Raw genomic sequence first — 19,313 nt, 5'->3', positions numbered from 1 at the left:
ACCTGCTCATTCATGTTTCTAACAAAAGCAAGGATACTGCAGTCTCTACTGTCCAGGAAAGGCTTTCTACTAGATTTTCTTTCAACTAGATTGCTGTGAGAATTTGATTGCATTCAGTAACTTCCTAACTCCCAATTCCAAAAGTATTAGATAGAGCACCATTATTCCAGACAACACCGGTGCCAACAAATTTGTGTGTGTTTGCTCTAGAACAGAGGTCACAAATAGGCGGACCGCGGTAGTTCAGACCCAGACGTTGTTCAATCCAGACCCAAACCGATAAACTACTGAGAAGGATTTAATTCTGACAGTGTTCATTTAAAGCGGCGGTACTTTTATTGTCTTTATGGTTTACATGCTTTGCAGCGCAGTAAACTTACAGACCAATCACGTGTGCTGTAAGATCACCAAACGCTCTCCTCTGCCAATCAGATCTGTGCAGATGCGAGCGTGCGGAGGAGCACACACAGGCGAAGCAGGCGATGAGAAGTCGGAGAATAAAGCGAAAAAAAAGCTAATACAGATGGTGCGCACCAGAAAAAGAGATTTAAATACTACCTTTATAAAACATACTAACAGTACTGTAACCGAGCGGTGTTACTTGGAGGAATTAAAGAGAAACAACTGAGACAAGAGTGCAAAATATTCCACTTTACTCCACCTGATCAGAACTCCTCAGCAAGAAAAAAAACTCCCTCTCTCACAGACGCGCTCTCTCTGCTCCCAAAACAACCCTACCTCAAAACTACGGCAACCCCCAGGGGACAAAAAGCATTGGCAACTTCCCCCTTCAGTTTTACCCACAACATAATAAAGTCTGATACAGCAATAATACTAAATAAAATAAAGCTGCTGTTTAAAAAAAAAAGCTGATTTTTTTTCAGCAAATATTTATCCATATATTGTACGATTTATCATTCATGTAATTATCATGACAGGCAGGCGCAAATCTAATATAAATAAAATTAAATAGAATAAATATAGCATTTTGAAACAAAGTTAACATACAGATTCACATTAATAGACTCGATAAGTTAAATTATTGAGGGTGTTTCCATTTATTTTTTATGATAGGTTGATAATGTAATTATTGTGACAGGCCTATTTAAAACAATACATATTGTTGAAATATACTAGTATGTGTCATTTGTTTTGTCTTTCAGTTGTTGATAAAACACTGCCAGAACTACTATAGGCTTCTTCAGTATACAGGATATAATACTGACTCATAACACAAGTTAAAAATGACGACGGTCTGGACCTCAGCCTGATGAAATTTTCTCTAACTGGACCGTACTGAATTCTAATTAAATACCCCTGTTCTAGACAGTCATATTGCTCACTGCTTTGAAGGCACTTAATAAAGTAAGTGGTGGTATGATGTGTCTAATACACTGCTGGATTTACATAATGATTGATTTATTATCCATAGGGGGCTAAGAGATTTTAACAGGTAAACTTAATAAAGGATTGTTTATTAGCTGATCAGTTGGATTCTGTGAAAAACACTATTTTAGGGCAGAGACCAGGGTTAAAAAAACTGCTTTAAACAACAAAAATCTGTCTAATTTCCACACCCCAGGTTGCCAGGTATAGAACAAAACATCATGGAAACAGTTGTGCTGCAGGCATAGTAGTGGGAGAGCTGGATATGTTTCTGCTGAACAGGTAATCACCAAGCTTCAGTAAGGTTTGCAAACCATAGCTAGGCAATTTACTAACCCCACTAATGTAGTAGAGATGGGCTTTTTGGGCATTGCAATAATCTTGCCCTTTGTGAAAAAGATAAATAAATATAGTGATTAATCACATTTTTGGAGGACTAAGTCCAATTGCACTACTATCCACGACCAGGCCTGATTACTGACAGACCTGTAGAATCAATAAATCGTTTAAATAGGTCCTGTCTAATAACCAAAAGCAGATAAAATATCTCAAAAAGCAGCACATTATGCCTCGATTTGAAGAAATTCAAAAACAGATAAGAAAACAAAGTCATTGATTATTCATCTATCAGTCAGGAAAGGTGTTAAAGTCATTTCTAAAGCCATGGAACACTGGTGAAGCTTCCCTGGAGTGACCGGCCAACTGAAATTACTCCAAAGGGGCCTGAAAACTCATCCAGGAGGTCACTCTCAAAAGAACCCAGAAGATCATTTACAGAACAACTGCTGGTCTCACTCGCCTCAGTTAAGATCAGTATTAATGATTCAATAATAAGAAAGAGACTGGGTGAAAATGGGCTCCATGGGAGAATTCCAAGATAAAAAACACTGCTGACCAAAAACAACACAAAAGGAACACATCTCACATTTACACTGCAAAAAATGAAATCTTAACAAGCAAAAAAATCTTGAAAATCAATAATAGTTCTTGTTTTTTTTCATTTAAGAATAATTTACTTGACAAGATTTGTATGTGTAAGATAAATGTTCTAGTTTTCAGAAAAGTTTTCTATGATTATCTTATTAAGATTTTTTTTCCAATTATAAGGAATTCCTAAAATGAAATAAGAAATTTTACTGTTATTACTGAAAGTGTCTGAGGCCCTCCGCTATAAAATAAGAAATTCAAGAAAACTTTACTTAATTTAAGAATACAATGTTCTTAAAACGTGTATGAGACGAAAAATACAAGACTTAAGTTTTAACATATTTTCCAATAAAAACTAAAGACAATATTTGACTGAAAAGTATTTTATTATTTTGTTTGCAATTGGGGCAGAGTGCATAGCTTCTATAAAAAAACAGAGCAAATAACATTAGTACAACAGGGTAAAAACATTCTATAAACACATGTCTTATCTTCAGAACATTTTAAAATGTATATGTTTATTACAAACATTGACCAGCCACTTCATATGCCTGAGCACATACAGGCATTCTTGACATAATAAAAAATCAAAAGCATAAATCAAAGAATGCAACAGGACAGAACAGTTACTCTATTTCAAAAACTCAATTGTTCCCTTAATTTGTTTCTCATAACTTAATTGCTTCTATACTATTCAGTAGTGCATCTGTGTAAGCCAATTACATCACCGAGATAATATTTCAGAGGAACGTAAGTGTGGTTCTTAAAGCTAATGGTGTAATAAGATGTGTAGTCAACAATCTTATCAGCATCAACAAACTCAGTAGCCTGAGCAAGATTTGGTACTTCAATTTCATAGCAAAGAAAACCACGATTGTAAGCTACAGTGTCATACACTTGACATTCAAAGCAATACAATGAAGAATCTGCAATGAATATGTCTTTTATAAGTCCAAATACAGGGGAACCTTCAACTTCATTAATAATAATCACTGACTTCTGGCAGACAAACTTATTGCCATTCAGCTCGAGCCATTTTACAGACACAATATGGTGCACCTTTTCTACACCCAAAAAATCCTTCAGTTTACCCTGTACATATTGTGCATCTCTCACACAAGACACTGGTCCCATTACCACCTCTTTTGAAAAAATTGGGTGGTCCATGCTGCTGACATTTTGACAGCTTTCATACATCTGGTTGTGCTTTACTAGAGACTTGCATACATTCTTGAAATTTAATTTTGATGACCACTGTTTGAAAAAGCAGTGTTTGGATTCAAATCTCATGCACATATGTCTCACCATTGGACCTAAAGCTTTAATCTGTGCTGGAATGTGAATCAGATAATGCTGCTTTGGTGTTATATTGTTCTCAGGAAACAATTGCTTCATGTTAACTAAGTGCTGATTGATAAGTGATTTGAGGTTTGATATGGTTGCAAGAGAAATTACTGGTGCAAACAACATTTGTACTATTTGTATTAATTCAGTAAGAGCTTCAGTGTATTCACTTCTTTCAAAACTGTCCAATACAAATGGTAAAATCTTGAGGAGGACAAGCATTTGACCAGAAGATTGCTTCAATTTGTTGTCATTTGATGACAGTGTTGTAACAGTTATGGGACATGGCTTGTCTCTGACATCAACTGAGTACGGATATCCTAGTACAGCACTATTGAATGTGTCTAGGTCAAGCTGTCCTGACAGGACCAGATGTTTCAACACACTTTTTATTTCTAGTGGAGCTACTCCTTCAAGTATTACATGCATGATATCTTGCGGAGTTTGCTTAATTAGATCAAATGATGGAAAGTCTACTAATTTGCTTTTCCTGTTAATTCCGTATGTGGTTTTCAAACTGTTTCTTAGGAAATCCGTAGAGGCTCTCTCAATTTCATTACACTGTCTGATGTGCCAACCTAATGTCCGTTGAACAAAGCTGTCCTCATCAAAGTAAATCTGCATGTCTTCAAAACTGCACTCGCAATGTCTACATTTGCAGAATGAAAATCCAACTCCCTCTTTAAACCCTGTAACCTCATGCTGAGCCAAGGTGTCACCGCAAAAAGAGACTAATGCTCCATATACAACTCTCTCACCCGCCACTGTTTTGATCCTCACACCATTGTACAGCAAATTCAGATCTTCTTGTATTCTATTCAGTATCACATCAATGCTACACTGAGCAATATCAGTTGCTTTTGCAATAGCAAGTAAACGGATAGCAGCCAGCTTAGACCTATATTTAGGATGTATGTTCCCTAAAGTGTAATACACCATTAGAAGTTTGTTTTTTGAGGCATGTGACCCCAGAGGATTACACAGTTCTATTTCGTCAGTATACAGTATCAGCTGTAGGGCATTGGGTCTAACAGAGAACAATGGATGCGATTTCAAAATATCACCATCAATTATGTCCTTTAAAAATCCAGCCCTGCATGTCTCTACACCTTTGTCAAACATGGATAGAACAACAGGATGTGAAAGTAACTGTTCCAAACTTTTGATCAAAGGTATGTAGTAAATGCACTCAGATCTAACAGCAAGAGCACGAGCGGGTCCTTGTCCTTTATAGCATGCAGACTGGGCAATCTCAATTTCTTGTGCTTCCACTACCCCAAACAGCTCCTTGACAGCTGAGTCTTGCATATAAGTAGTTGAAACTCTGGCAAATGGGTCTTCAAAATTATTAAAAATGTCCAATGACTCACTAAGCAGCTGATCTGTAGCTTCTGGATGTCTCTGAAATACCCGTGTCATCTGATTCCTCAAAGTGTCCAGCAGTGAAGCTTGGTAGTTCTGCACTCCAGCTACAATATCATTGACTGCACTCTGGGAGAAAGCAAAAAGGCCTTATTCATTAACAGTATCTTTACCTTATTCAAGTTATGCAGTACCTGTATTAATCAGTCCATAATGTAACTGCATGATTTCTTCATTTTGTTTATGTAATGCTTGACATTAACCACACAACATAATTTAGTTGGTTCAGAAAAACAGTATGGTTGGTACCTTTCAACATAATAGCAATCATTAATTCAGTCTACCTAATAGCTTAAACACACATCTTTTCACACTTATTACTGCATAATTATAACAAATTAACAGCAATCGCCTGACAAGAGCCAGTTGCAGTGTGTACGTACAGTATAAACAACATATTAACTTACCTGTGATAGATGGTGTTTCTCTCTTGCAGAAAGCACAAAGGCAGTGGCATGTTTCTTCAGTAGATCCACATTAGTATCTTCATGTATAGCACTTTCTCCTAGCTAGAAATAAAAACAGACATTATTTAATCATCTTTAATATTTAATAAATAACACATTTATTTGATATCAACATCTTAATTATTTCACGAGGACACAGGTGGGATTCGAATATATGTTGAATACGGCAGTTAAATCCACTTTAACAAGGAAAAATATTAACTGATACAGGAGTGATTAAACTTGCGCACCCCACAAACAGTCGGATAAACGCCTGAATGAAGTACTCTGAAAGAACAGTGAGTCGATTCCAAGCACGCCAACGTGCAGTCATTGGTTGAGTCGACACCGACTCATTAAAGAATCGACTCAATAGCAAATAAACAGACTGGTGGAGACAGCTGAAAGTTACGGGCGAATTTTTAACTTAGACAAAATTAACAAATAAGCTGCACCGGTACTCTGCTAGCTAAAAAAATGTCTGTAACTTACTTGTGAAGATTCAGGTAATGCTTCGTCCTGTTCCTCCTGGACTGTAAGCGTTGCGTCTTCAGTAGAAGCTGGCGGAGCGCCATCCGGGGCTGGAGCGGCGTGACCTCGGCCATGTTCAGCGGTCGAGCGGCCAGCATCACTAACAACACATCCAGGTATGCTTGCTGTGGTGGGTTCGCGTGCCTCAAGTGCTGACTGAATGCTAGGTACATCAAAATTCTCTAAACATCTTTCCCTCGGTTGCATTGGAACATATCTAGATGTACACGGCCCCGCACTGTCCTCCGTGGCTTTATCCGCCGTTCGGTCTCCACTGTGCCTCATACATTTGCGGCTGAGAAGATGCGAGGCATGGCTCCGTCTGACGTGGTAGTAAAAAGAGTTGTACACTCTGTATTCCTGAGTGCAGCCGTCAATGCCACAGATGACACGGAAATTCGGACTACGGCTGTGTACGGTATTAATGTGGTTCAGCAATGCTCTTAATGTCACTGCCACAAAAAGGCAGCAGATGAAGCAGCGCCAAATCATTTTACTGTGTAAATACAACCCTCATAACACAACCCTCGACCCCACAGCAGACCGCGAAAAGGATTGTTGTAGTGGCGGAAGGTTACATCAGTAGGAAAGAGTGGTACGTTGTAAACCGTATAAAGTATGTAACGTTAATGTTTTAAGTGGATACAACAAAAAACAAGGGCTTTAGTTTCTAATACTACTATAATTGGCTTATGTTTTATTTTAAATAAATAATACATTTTATAGCCAATTATTTTAACAGCGGATGTAGACACGACGGACGTAGTACTGCGGATAAGTAGCGCCCTTCGTCCTCCGAGAAAGCGGGAACCTCAGTTAACAGACGGGTTCGGAGGGTAATGCTAACTTAAAAGTTCTAAGGTACAGTATATAGCTACATTAGTTAATTATATTAGCTTCTATGATGTAACCAAAAAGCACTGTTACTTTAATAGTATATTTATTTTTACATTTGCGGTAAACTAGATGCATCCAGCTTAAGTGCTTACCTCACTCAGCCAGCTAGCCGTTAGCTAGCTTGATTAGCTAGTAGTTAGCTAACGTTACCTAATGTTTAGTGTACCGTTAGCTAACCGCTAGCTTAGCTAGCTAGATTAGCTAGTAGTTACCTATGTTTTTTTCTGTGTACCGTTAGCTATGAAAATAGCTAGCGTTGGCTAACTAGTTAGTTAACCTAGCTCTCCTAACGCTATCTTTGTGAGCCAGCTAGCTAAAAAAGAATCTGACTTTTTTGCTAGGACACCCTTGGGGACAGTAGTTATCTGGATACATCTCCCAGATGTCAGTGATGGAAAAACTGGACGCAGTGTCAGCGGCTACTTTGCAAGGTAAAATATAATTAACATTAAGTTAAATTGCATGTGCTGCTGCCCATGTGTGGTGGTAAATAACTGTGGTACATGCTTTTTCATATTTAAAGTTGTGCAGGGGTGTAACTTATATCATATTTTTCTTACTAATACTCACAGTAAGCTTATTTTTGCATGCATATTGTTTTCCTCTCCCATAATTAATATTAATTAGAATGTATGCATTATATAGTATGATTTATCTAAAAGCATATAGTATGATGTATCTAAAATAATTATATTAAGACCCCAAAAGATAAAACTTGGGAATTAGGCTTATATATGAATCCTGTACTGAGTTTTATCTTTATTTATTATTATTATTATTATTTATTATTATTATTTTTTAATCTGTTGATGCACATTCTGTAGCGCTGCAAGTAATACACATGTAAAAAATTATATTCAGGGGATTTTAATGGTAAGTTTAAAAATATATTTTTTTATATTTTTGTTTTTAGCTGCAAACATCAGTGAAGCCTTGTTACCAACTCTGTCCCGTGAAGATATCCGTGATCTTTTCCCTGGACCTGAACATTTTCTTAGGAGAAAAGCAATATGGAACCTGTTTCACACAGATCAAGAGGTAAACAGTAATTTAAGTCAGCCTACACTGCACATCATCATCAGGATTCAATCAGTTGTAACAAATAATTTTAAACAAAATCATAATTATTCCAATACATAATCTTCTCTTAATTGTTTCATCACTGTGTGATGTGAAGTTTACAGCTATAGTAACTTGTGATTACCAGCCAAGTAATGCTGCTAATGTTTTAGTTTATGAATTGTAATATTAGCTAAATGTTTATTGGCAGGGGCAGCAGACAGCATCTCCTAATCAAGAGAATGGTTCGAATGGCAGAGGGCTGGCCACTGTACAAGTCAACCCCTGTGTTTCAGAAACTCCTCGGTCCAGTGATCCTACACCTCCCCAACCTGATGTGCAAGAGACATTGGGCTCTCAGAGAACCCTTCAGCTCCCCAACCCTGAGTATGTTGTGTATACTGACAGTGAGCTGGAACATTTTAGAAAGCAGTATTTTGAAATGCAGCGTGTTGGCCAAGAACGTGGATGCACTCTTTCAAAAGAACTTCGCTGCCGATTAGTGAGGAACACGGTGACCAACATGGTGTCCATCATCAGAGCAACTACTACTGATTTCATGTATCCATCCAAAAATGATGTCCAGGCTATGGCAAAGCGGCTTGTGGAGTATTATCCAATGCTTCGTGATAACTCTGTGAACTGCAAACACACTTGGGTAAGTGTTTGTTCCATTTGTGAATCACCTTTTCATTAATGTCTCAAAAGCCATTTTTAAGTTTCAGTGATCAAAGACACAGTACACCATCCGTGATTGTTAATGAAAACTTCTATAAATTCTATTTATATAGATTAAAGATACATATTTTGAATAGGTTCTGGGCAATAAGGTAAAAATCTGTGTAATTTCAGTGTAATTTAATTCTGCTGTCATGAAGTATTCCATCGTGCTGGCTAAATTATTGATTAATTGTATAGCTTTTTTTTTTAAACACAATTTGTACTAGTTAGGATCTAGAATTCATGATATACAAAATAAGTGTCCCAAGATTAAAACAAATTGTGCAGTCTAAATGTTTAGTTGTAAATAGTAAAATTAAATGAGTGCATTACTTCAATGTCTTTCACATACAGGAATTGCTTTTCAAACAATTACTGAAAAGACTCCACAACATAAAGACACCAAAAAAGCGACAGGGACCTACACCACAAAGACGGAGGAAACGAAGACGGCTGAATTTTGAGTGTGCTGATGGTGATTCAAGCACATCCATCTCAGAGTCACCAGGAAGCACGGCATCAACTGTAATCTTAGACAGAACAAGAAGCAGCGCATCATCTTTGGATGGCATGAATTCACCTGCTGGTAAGTGTGATGTGTTATATATTTTTTATTATAGATTGTATTTGAACAAAAAACTGACTCCTTTGTTTTTAAAAACAGAAATTGTTGACCAGAGTGGAAAAGCTGCTGAAGATCTAGGAGTTCATTCTGGCACTGATAGTCAGCAAAGTCAAGCAAGGCACTACCGTACCCTGCAAGAGATGTATAAAAGGCAGAAACCTAACAAGGAGGCAGTTGCCCAGCTGCTTGACCTTGAGTTTGATGCTCGCAGAGCCTTCATCAACTCTGACACTTTGAGAGACCAGGACAGACCAGCTAACATACTGCAAGCATACCCCTGTTTCAGAGAAGTAGATAATGTAAGCAAATGTATTTATTTGTTGTATGCACCTAACTAGAATTTGAACATGTTGTGCTAAATCTTTCTGTGTGTGTTTGTGTTCTTGTTTATTTGGAACAGGTTATGGATGAACTTCGCCGCATTCTTGACAGATCTAACCCTGACTTTATTGCTGACCTGAAGACCCGCTGGGAGAGCTTTTATGGCAAAGCTCAGTTCTATGGAGTTTTTAAAAAGGTTCTGAGACCACCAACAACACAAGACAAAGGTAAGAAACCTTTCAGGAAATTCCAACCGCTTAAACACTTAAGCTTATACATCATGAGCTGCAGAGCTTCATGTTGCTAGAAATGAAAACAGATCCAGAACTGTGTTGTGCTACTCCAGAACATATTAGGCATCCACTATCCTACACTTGAGCTTGATGTTTAAATGAAATGATGTGCGAATATTAAGATGTAAATTCATTAATACCAATTACACACTACCCTGCTCCCCAGTTGAATTGGATCCAGCTTTTTGTGCAAAATATCACACTGATTTAAACACAAAGGAATCAAATGGCTAACACAAAAAATATACTAAACAATTCATCTACTTTTGTTTGGAACAGTGACACGCTCTGTAGCTATGATGAAGGCTCTGCCTGAGATGTTCCCTTCACCCGTGGCCCTACCTAAGAAGTTGGGACATGCAAGTGAGGCAGTGGTGCATGTTCTTGAGGTAAGAAATGTATAGGAAATGGCTTAGCCCTCAAATTTGAAATGTATATGAATTCTAAGACAAAACTGAGCTAGGGAATGCCTTCTGAAATACGTTTTGCTTGTGGTCTGCAAATTATATAATAAAGATTGTCTTGCATGAGTAGTGAATTAAGCCCTTGTGTGGAGGGCCATGGTTGTGTGCTCTATTCTAACAGTAAATTCCATATAAATTTAATTTCCTCATCAAGTTTCAGATTTCTCCTAAAATGTAGTTTAATTACAATTTGTGTTCTAAACTTCATAAAAATTACAAACCAAATTTAGATTCAAACTTTTGATTTAAATTAATTTTTCAGCATTATTCCATACTCATATTGATTTTCTTTGTTACAGCCCACAGAAAACCCAACCACCTACCTTCAGAGAAGACCAGTCTTCAGTCCAGTTCTGATCATTTGTGATAGCAACTGCATGCTGGCCATTGGGTCTACACCTGTGACAACTTTTCCAAAAGAAAACATTGACACAGGTGTGCTCTATCTTTTAGCATACTACTACACATTTCATCTGACCTATCCAAAGTGCATCGCAACACTCCTGTCAATACTTCAGACAGAAGTTCTGCAGGATGCCATTCATGATCGGGATGCAACTTCATCCTACAAAAAAACTTTGTCAGAGTGGAAAAAGTTCATTGGGGAGTAGTGAAAAGTGCCCTATGGCCATGCAGCAGTCGCTATCATTATCAGTAGGGGTGTAACAAATAGTGATTTGATTTATACTACTGATATCATTATTTGGTGTAGTCAGACAATTCAGTTAAATTGGGTTTATACAACCCTATCCATCCTGTGGTGCAGGATGACTTTGGTTGATGTTTGAATAAAATAACTGGTTATTTACCAAGTTTCATGTTTAAGTAATATAACTGGTTATTTAACCAGTTTAAGTTTCATGTTAAAAAACTGCATTAGATACTCTAGTTCATAAAAATGCTATTTCTCTGAGGCATGTGCATAAGGAAGTTTTGATTAGTTTAACTATTAAGAATAAAACACCTTACCATGAACGTGGTTTACTTTTGTTTATCTAAGCTAAAAGAGAAATGTATCTATTTGTTTTACGTTTCATACCAAGGTTGAGTTGCCACCACCCAGCATACTTTCACACTTGTTTCTCAGTAAGTTCTATGTAGCCTCATTGGAACTATTTTTGTAAGCATGTATTTCATGTCTCTGGAAATAATAATAAATAAAAAAAGGTGGAATGACTGGATGTGGTTGTTTTTACAATTTTTCAAGTAGAGTACAACATTATGACAAATTACTTAATATAAGAATTACAGTCTTAAATTAAGAAAAATAATTTATTAAATGATTCTTATTTTAAGATATTTAAGAGAAATAAATTATTAAAGGATTCTTATTTTAAGATATTTTTTGACCAAATGGTTTTATGAACATTACTAAAACAAGAATAATATGCTAGTTTTGGACTTTTTGGACATTTTTTATGATATTTAATCAAGCAAGTCTTGCTTAAATCTAGTCATAATGTCTTAAATTGGTTAATTATTACTGTTTTTTGAGATTACAAGATAATTTACATTGCAAGATTTTTTTTCTTGTTTCAAGAATTCTTAACAAGCTAAATTTTCTCACTATACTGGCAGATAATTTTGCTTGATTCAAGCATTGTTTTCTTATTTTGTTTTTATTTTTCTTATTTTTTGACCCTGATTTTTTGCAGTGTACCAACTAACATCTTGAAGATCTCCAGAACTTTGGGTAAATATTCTTTAGACTGACGTGAAAAAAGTGGAACTTTTTGGAAGGTGTGTGTCCCGTTACATCTGGAGTAAAACTAACACATAATTTCAGAAAAAGAACATCATACTGAATGTAAAACATGGTGGTGGTAGTTTGTGTGATGGTCTGGAGCTGCTTTGCTGCTTCAGGGTCTGGATAACTTGCTGTAAATAGATAGAAGCAGGATTTCTGCTGTTTACCAGGCCATCCTGAAGGAGAATCAGAATCCGGCCATCTGTTCATGACCTCAAGCTCAGGCATACTTGGGTTCTGCAGCAGGACAATGACCCAAAGCACACAAACAAAAAGTCCACCTCTGAATGGATTAAATAAAAAAACTAAATGACGGTTTTGGAAGAGTGGTCTAGTTAAAGTCTTGAGATTGAGATGCTGTGGATGATCTTAAACAGGAGGTTTATGCTGGAAAATCCTCCAATGTGTCTGAATTAAAACAATTCTGTAAAGAAAAATGGAACAAAATTTTTCCACAGGGAAGTAAAAGAATCTTTTTTTTAGTTATTGGTGAAGCTTGATTGAACCAAGTTATTAAGTTTAGGAGGCAAACACTTTTTTACTACTATAAAAAGTGTTTCTTTATATTTACCCAGGTTATATTGGTCTGATGTTAAAGTTTTTTTGATAATCGTAAAAATATCAGTATGAAAAAAAGCAAAAACTAAAGAAATATATAGGGGGAAAATACTTTTTCACACCACTATATACCAGTATGCTGCTGTACCATTATCAGTTTGCATGCCTGTATATTTATAATGTACATCTCTTATGATGCTCTGAGGGTTATTTCAGGATGCGTTTTTAGTCACACTGTTTGGCAGTATGATAATACTAAATGATGTGTTTAATATCTGTGTTTTATCTTGTTAGGAGCTTGTCCACGCTTGCTTAGAATGTAGAGCAGTAGGCTGGAGACACAGGGCAGGAGCTGTGCAGTCGGAGCTGCTTACAGTAAAGTGAACTGAGTCACTGTGTGCTGAGCTCCATGCTGGATGATTCATTGATTAGCAGTGATCTGCTACCAGCTTTTACCTGCACACGTTTTATCTTCTCATTTGTGAAAATGCACTTACCCGACAGTAATGTTCCCTACTTGAGATAAAAAGGGAAGAGTTAAAAAAAGAAATGTAATGAATTAAAGAGCATAATGAAGCAGAGAGCCTATTACTTGTATTTCATTATGTTTATTTTTTGTCCCAGTACATTTTGTCACATTGTATTTTTATTTAATTAATTTAGCTGGGCTTAAGCTCCTGACATGTCAAATGTCAAAATGTGCTCAAATAAATTAGGGGACAAAAAAGCCCTTACCTTTATAATAATCTATATTTATTTTAGCCCTACTAAAGCATGTACTTATTATGTATAAGCGCTAAGGCACTAGGAAATGTTTTGCCTGTTCTAAATTTTTAAACCTTGTAAAAAATAAAATAATAGAGAGTTCAATAAAAATCATTTAATTGAGCAATAAACTGCTCTGTTTCCAACCAAAACATACCAATTGACCCTTGTGTTTTCAACTAAAACTGCATGGTGTGCAGCTTGATATAGGGCATGTCAGTGTGTCTTTGCTATCATAACGGCAGGAAAAGTATGCATGGATTGCTGCAACTCCCTCCTTTACGCTTTCACCCACAAATCTCTCCATTAGTTTCAGTTGGTCCAGCACTCTGCCGCCCGTACCAATACCAGAACCCCATCCTTTCACGACATCACTCCTGTATTGCAGCAGCTTTACTTTGAGCTCCCGGTTAAGTTCCGCATTGGTTACAAAATTCTTTACTTTCAAAGCCATCAACAATCTCTCTCCACCATATCTTATAATATTGTAATTTAGAGCATTTATTTGCAGAAAATTAGAAATGGCTGAAATAACAAAAAAGATGCAGAGCTTTCAGACCTCAAATAATGCAAAGAAAAAAAAACAAGTTCATGTTCATAAAGTTTAAAGAGTAAAGAAATCAATATTTGGTGGAATAACCCATAACCGTGTTTTTTTAATCACAGTTTCATGAATCTTGGCATGTTCTCCTCCACCAGTCTTACACACTGCTTTTGGATAACTTTATGCTGCTTTACTCCTGGTGCAGACATTCAAGCAGTTCAGTTTGGTTTGACGGCTTGTGATCATTCATCTTCCTCTTGATTATATTCCAGAGGTTTTCAATTTGGTAAAATCATGGAAAATCATCCCAGTTAAGTGGTCTCTTATTTTTTTTTTTTTCAGAGCTGTATATATATATATATATATCTTAAATGTACATTTCTATCTACTCTCAGAAGGTCCAGAAGGTTCCCCACTGCCAACATTTTTTTCTTATTTGATTGACTGCACTTAGGCTAGGGGTAAAACTAGGAAAAAATACATATATATTGGTATATTTCACTTTAAGAATTTGTCTTATGCCGAAGCTGGTCCAGGGTCAACACTTCAATAACTTCTCCTTGCAGCTGGAGGAGTCCAAATACCTCAGGAATAGCCTACAGTGCTTGACCTGTTCAGTTACAGTGCAAAAATGTCAAAGTGAGAAGTTAGAATGGTGTCAGAGGATGAAATATTAGGTACAAAAAACTCGTAGAGACGGAGAGAAATCTGCAGGATATTTAACAGAATTAGAGCCAGTTTAAAACTCGGCTCTTTTCAGATTATATAACCTAAAGATTGAGCTCTGCTCTGTTTTTCTTTCTCTTTTACACACATTAGACTGCATTCTTTGGCTCCTAGAGTGTTGCATCAAGGTTACACACACACACACACACACACTCGGACACACCCAGCCAGTGTTCCTCGGCCAAAGGGGAAAGCTGGTGCTGGGATTTATGGAGCGCCGTTCCTGCTCTGTCACGGCTGTGACCCAGCTGTCATGGTGATGACGAGCTCATGCATTCCTCTCCGCGGATTCCGGCCTGTTCAGACACATCCAACATGGCCGACGGTGAGAGAGCTGCCCGGCTCCGCAGCCCCCGGCCGTGCACAGGAGCTTCACTTACACTGAACTCCGCCGGTACAGTATAGGAAACTCCTGAGGTGCATTCCTGTGATCCATACACTTCCATTCAGAATCTGCAATCTCTTCTTTCACTGATATTATTAAATCTGACTGTAGGTACATGCACAAGATATCAAAAAACAGCTATTAAATTCTCAGCGTTGGAGATTAGGTAGAGTCATATGAAAAAGTTTGGGCACCCCTATTAATCTTAATCATTTTTAGTAATAACTGATGGACACAGTAATACTTCAGGATTGAAATGAGGTTTATTGTAGAAACAGAAAATGTTCAATATGCATTAAACCAAAATTTGATCGGGGCAAAAGTTTAGGCACCTTTATCATTTTATTGATTTGAATACTCCTAACTACTTTTTACTGACTTACTGAAGCACAAAATTGGTTTGGTAACCTCATTGAGCTTTGGCTCTAGGAGTTTCCTCCTTGTTAAGCATTAGCCACTCCTCTAGGTCAGTCCAACTAAACAAGACCACACTTTAGATCCATGACCATGTTAAGTTGAATTAACAAATGCTTAACAGGATGCATTAGACAAAACGATCTTTCCTTTAAGCAGGGAAATATTATTTCTGTGTACTCTGTAATGTTATAAATATGAGGAATCTTGCAGATATGATTAACCATTTCAATCACACACTATTTTAAATAATAATAATAATAATAATAATAATAATAATAATAATAATAATAATAATTCTGCATGTGTGTGTATAGCTTTAATATAGTCTTTAATATTAAATTTGCAATGTAAAAAATCACAAAGAAAGAAAAATCACACTGTATGAGAAAACAGGTGTCTAAACTTTTGACTGGTACTGTAAATAGAGAGAAAACACAAATAATAATTAGGTTCTACCTGAAATACTCCAGAGGCAAGCTTGTAATAAGAAAAGTCTTTTATCAATAGCAATATCTTTCTGATATATAATTTAATGATAACAGGACATTAGGGCCATAGCAAATCATGGTAATGAAAATAATAATAAAAAAAAAATGAAAAATGTTCTTCCTAATTTTGCACTCAATTTGTTAGGCCAATTACTCAATCTCAATTCATTTTGACACTTTCATTAGTGATTCCCCCAACACTAGAATGGTAAATAGAGTATATAAAACACTATTTAGAGTTAAGTTTTTTTTATCTCAGTAGCATTATCAATGCTATGAATAATAACTATTGGAAATCAAGGCTCTACTGTTATAAGTAGAGATCTTTAAAAGACAGATGGAAGCTGGTGATTGGTCCAGACATGAGTGATACTGCATGCATTCGTCTACTGGTAGAAATTTCACTCAAGTTTTTACTTGAGTTTTGGAAACAACCCCAAAATCTTCCTATGCGGCACCAAAAAGTGTTTTACTGTAATCTCAGTTTCAGAATACCTTATACAGTATGGAATGATCCGGTCTACAGTATAATAACCTGACAGTGTGTGTCAGCATGTACTGTATAGGATACATCTCAATTCTCCTGAACTTCTTCACTCACATGTTGCATGGGTATTAGTGCAGTGTAAAATATCTATCCCCAGGGTTTAACAATTTAATCATCACATTCATCAGCTCCTGAGCACACACACATACACACACACACCCTCCCTGAAACTGAACGAGGTGACCCACATACTGCTAATCTCAACCTTTACCACAATAAAGAGCAAACACGTCATGATCAGTTTTTAAGGTGGCCAATTGCAAGTTGTTCTCCTATTTGAATCTCCTCTGAAGAGTGGCATCATGGACTCATCAAAACAACTCTCAAATGATCTAAAAACAAAGATTGTTCAACATAGTTGTTCAGGGGAAGGATACAAAAAGTTGTCTCAGAGATTTAACCTGTCAGTTTCCACTGTGAGGAACATAGTAAGGAAATGGAAGAGCACAGGGACAGTTCTTGTTAAGCCCAGAAGTGGCAGGCCAAGAAAAATATCAGAAAGACAGAGAAGAAGAATGGTGAGAACAGTCAAGGACAATCCACAGACCACCTCCAAGGAGCTGCAGCATCATCTTGCTGCAGATGGTGTCACTGTGCATCGGTCAACAATACAGCTCACTTTACACAAGGAGAAGCTGTATGGGAGAGTGATGCGAAAGAAGCCATTTCTGCAAGCACGCCACAAACAGAGCCGCCTGAGGTGTGCTTTTCCATACAGCTTCTCCTTGTGCAAAGTGCGCTGCAACTTGCAATTGGCCACCTTAAATACCTTTTCTCATGATTGGATACACCTGGCTATGAAGTTCAAAGCTCAGTGAGGTTACCAAACCAATTTTGTACTTTAGTAAGTCAGTAAAAAGTAGTTAGGATTATTCAAATCAATAAAATGGCCAATACTGCCTATACTTTTGCACCGGTCAAATTTTGGTTTGATGCATATTGAACATTTTCTGTTAGTACAATAAACCTCATTTCAATCATGAAATATTACTGTGTCCATCAGTTATTAGATATATCAAACTGAAATGGCTGTTTCAAACACCCAAATATTTAGAACTATAAATTATTAAGATTAATAGGGGTGCACAAACTTTTTCATATGGCTGTACATACTGCTGTGATTCCCATGTCTTTTGGATGTCAGTGTATTTTTTTGGTACTATTATTTTTGCTTTATCCACACAGCAAGTTCAGTTTTTTGGAGTAAACTCCCTGAGAGTTAATATCAACTCATTTTAAGAGTGTTCCATCGTGCATGACCATCTAATACACTCTATGACAGAGTAAAAGTAACTCATTAACTCTGGGAGTTGGGCTTTTAACTCTGTCCAGGAGTTTAATCTGAACTGTTGAGAGTTCAAATATTTATCCCATCTAGAGTAAAATACAGCTTTTAGCTGGAGCTAATTTTACCATAAACTCTTTCACAGTGTTAATAAATAATGCAAAAAAGAAGTTTTCAAGGCATTACCAGCACTTTGTCACAATTTCCAGTGCAGAAATGGTCACTTGCTGTTATGGCCAACAAAATGTAAGCTAGGCAAACAGCCATTATATAAAATATGATGAAATACCCCATGGAAGGTATATCTGGTGGGCAAGACTACACACTGATGGTGAGCTGGGATTGGGGGACACACCCCCAACTTGGAGAGTTGGAGAATAAACTCACAATTTAACACTTTCACACATTTTTGTTTAACTTCAGATTTTCGAACTTGAGAAATTTGCTGTGCACCTTTAAACATAAGAGCAAACTAACAACCCACTGCCGGCAGCTAAATGGCAAAGCTGCATAAGCGGGAGTCGAACCTACAACCTCCTGCTCATAGTATGGTGACTGTTCTTGTTCAATTGCTGAAATACAATTAGATTAGATATCTAAATTAATTCTCTGAGCAGTCAGAGAATTCTTAGACACATTTAAAATTATTTTTTTATAAAAATAGATCTAGGATCAATCTTGAAAGTTTACACAAAATACATTTTATGTAGGATACTGACACCTGTATTAGAATAACCACTAACTTTAAATTTTAGGCTATTAAATTATCACAAAAGTACATAAAGCACCTTAACACTGCAGTGCTGGTTTATTTTCTATCATTAATCAGACTGATTGAATCTGGTCAGACAGCGTGTGTTTGCTCACTATTCTGTTGTACTTAACTTTGTACTTCAATCCACTCTACAGTTTAAACAGTATAAACCCAATACTTTTACAGCAAACTAAATATCAATACTTTTACAGTAAACTTGATAAATCTTAACAGTTTTACAGTAAACTAGATAAATATCAATACTTTTACAGTAAACTTGATGAATCTCAATACTTGATAAATCTCAATACTTTTACAGTAAACTTGATAAATCTCAATACTTTACAGTAAACTTGATAAATCTCAATACTTTACAGTAAACTTGATAAATCTTATTACTTTTACAGTAAACTTGATAAATCTCATTACTTGATAAATCTTATTACTTTTACAGTAAACTTGATAAATCTCAATACTTTACAGTAAACTTGATAAATCTTATTACTTTTACAGTAAACTTGATAAATCTCATTACTTGATAAATCTTATTACTTTTACAGTAAACTTGATAAATCTCAATACTTTTACAGTAAACTTGATAAATCTCAATCTTTTACAGTAAACTTGATAAATCTCAATATTTTTACAGTAAACTTGATAAA

The 19,313-nt window shown here is 36.3% G+C and overlaps 2 protein-coding genes across 3 annotated transcripts; one reads left to right on the top strand and one right to left on the bottom strand.

Annotated features, from left to right (window-relative positions):
- Window positions 1-2,638: 2,638 nt before the first annotated feature.
- Window positions 2,639-6,726, bottom strand: LOC125799173 (uncharacterized). The gene is made up of 3 exons (XM_049475241.1): window positions 6,018-6,726; window positions 5,487-5,588; window positions 2,639-5,148 (listed from the first exon to the last, which is right to left on the bottom strand). Exons 1-3 carry the CDS (start codon window positions 6,546-6,548, stop codon window positions 3,004-3,006), a joined length of 2,778 nt encoding a protein of 925 aa, XP_049331198.1. The 5' UTR covers window positions 6,549-6,726; the 3' UTR covers window positions 2,639-3,003.
- LOC111189493 (uncharacterized) lies at window positions 6,088-11,611 on the top strand. 2 transcript variants are annotated; one of them, XM_049475245.1, is made up of 9 exons: window positions 6,088-6,172; window positions 7,295-7,384; window positions 7,867-7,991; window positions 8,224-8,670; window positions 9,087-9,318; window positions 9,397-9,656; window positions 9,758-9,905; window positions 10,251-10,360; window positions 10,735-11,611. In XM_049475245.1, the coding sequence occupies exons 2-9, from the start codon at window positions 7,336-7,338 to the stop codon at window positions 11,044-11,046; spliced, it is 1,683 nt and encodes a 560-aa protein (XP_049331202.1). In that variant the 5' UTR covers window positions 6,088-6,172; window positions 7,295-7,335; the 3' UTR covers window positions 11,047-11,611. The 2 variants fall into 2 exon arrangements, with proteins under 2 accessions (XP_049331202.1, XP_049331201.1); XM_049475244.1 differs by lacking the exon at window positions 6,088-6,172 and adding an exon at window positions 6,752-6,917.
- Window positions 11,612-19,313: the final 7,702 nt, after the last annotated feature.

This window comes from Astyanax mexicanus, chromosome 2 (genome assembly GCF_023375975.1).
Source record: "Astyanax mexicanus isolate ESR-SI-001 chromosome 2, AstMex3_surface, whole genome shotgun sequence".
Lineage (NCBI taxonomy): Eukaryota > Metazoa > Chordata > Actinopteri > Characiformes > Acestrorhamphidae > Astyanax > Astyanax mexicanus.
The sequence above is the reverse complement of the archived record's forward strand: the minus strand, read 5'-3'. Positions and strand labels throughout refer to the sequence as shown.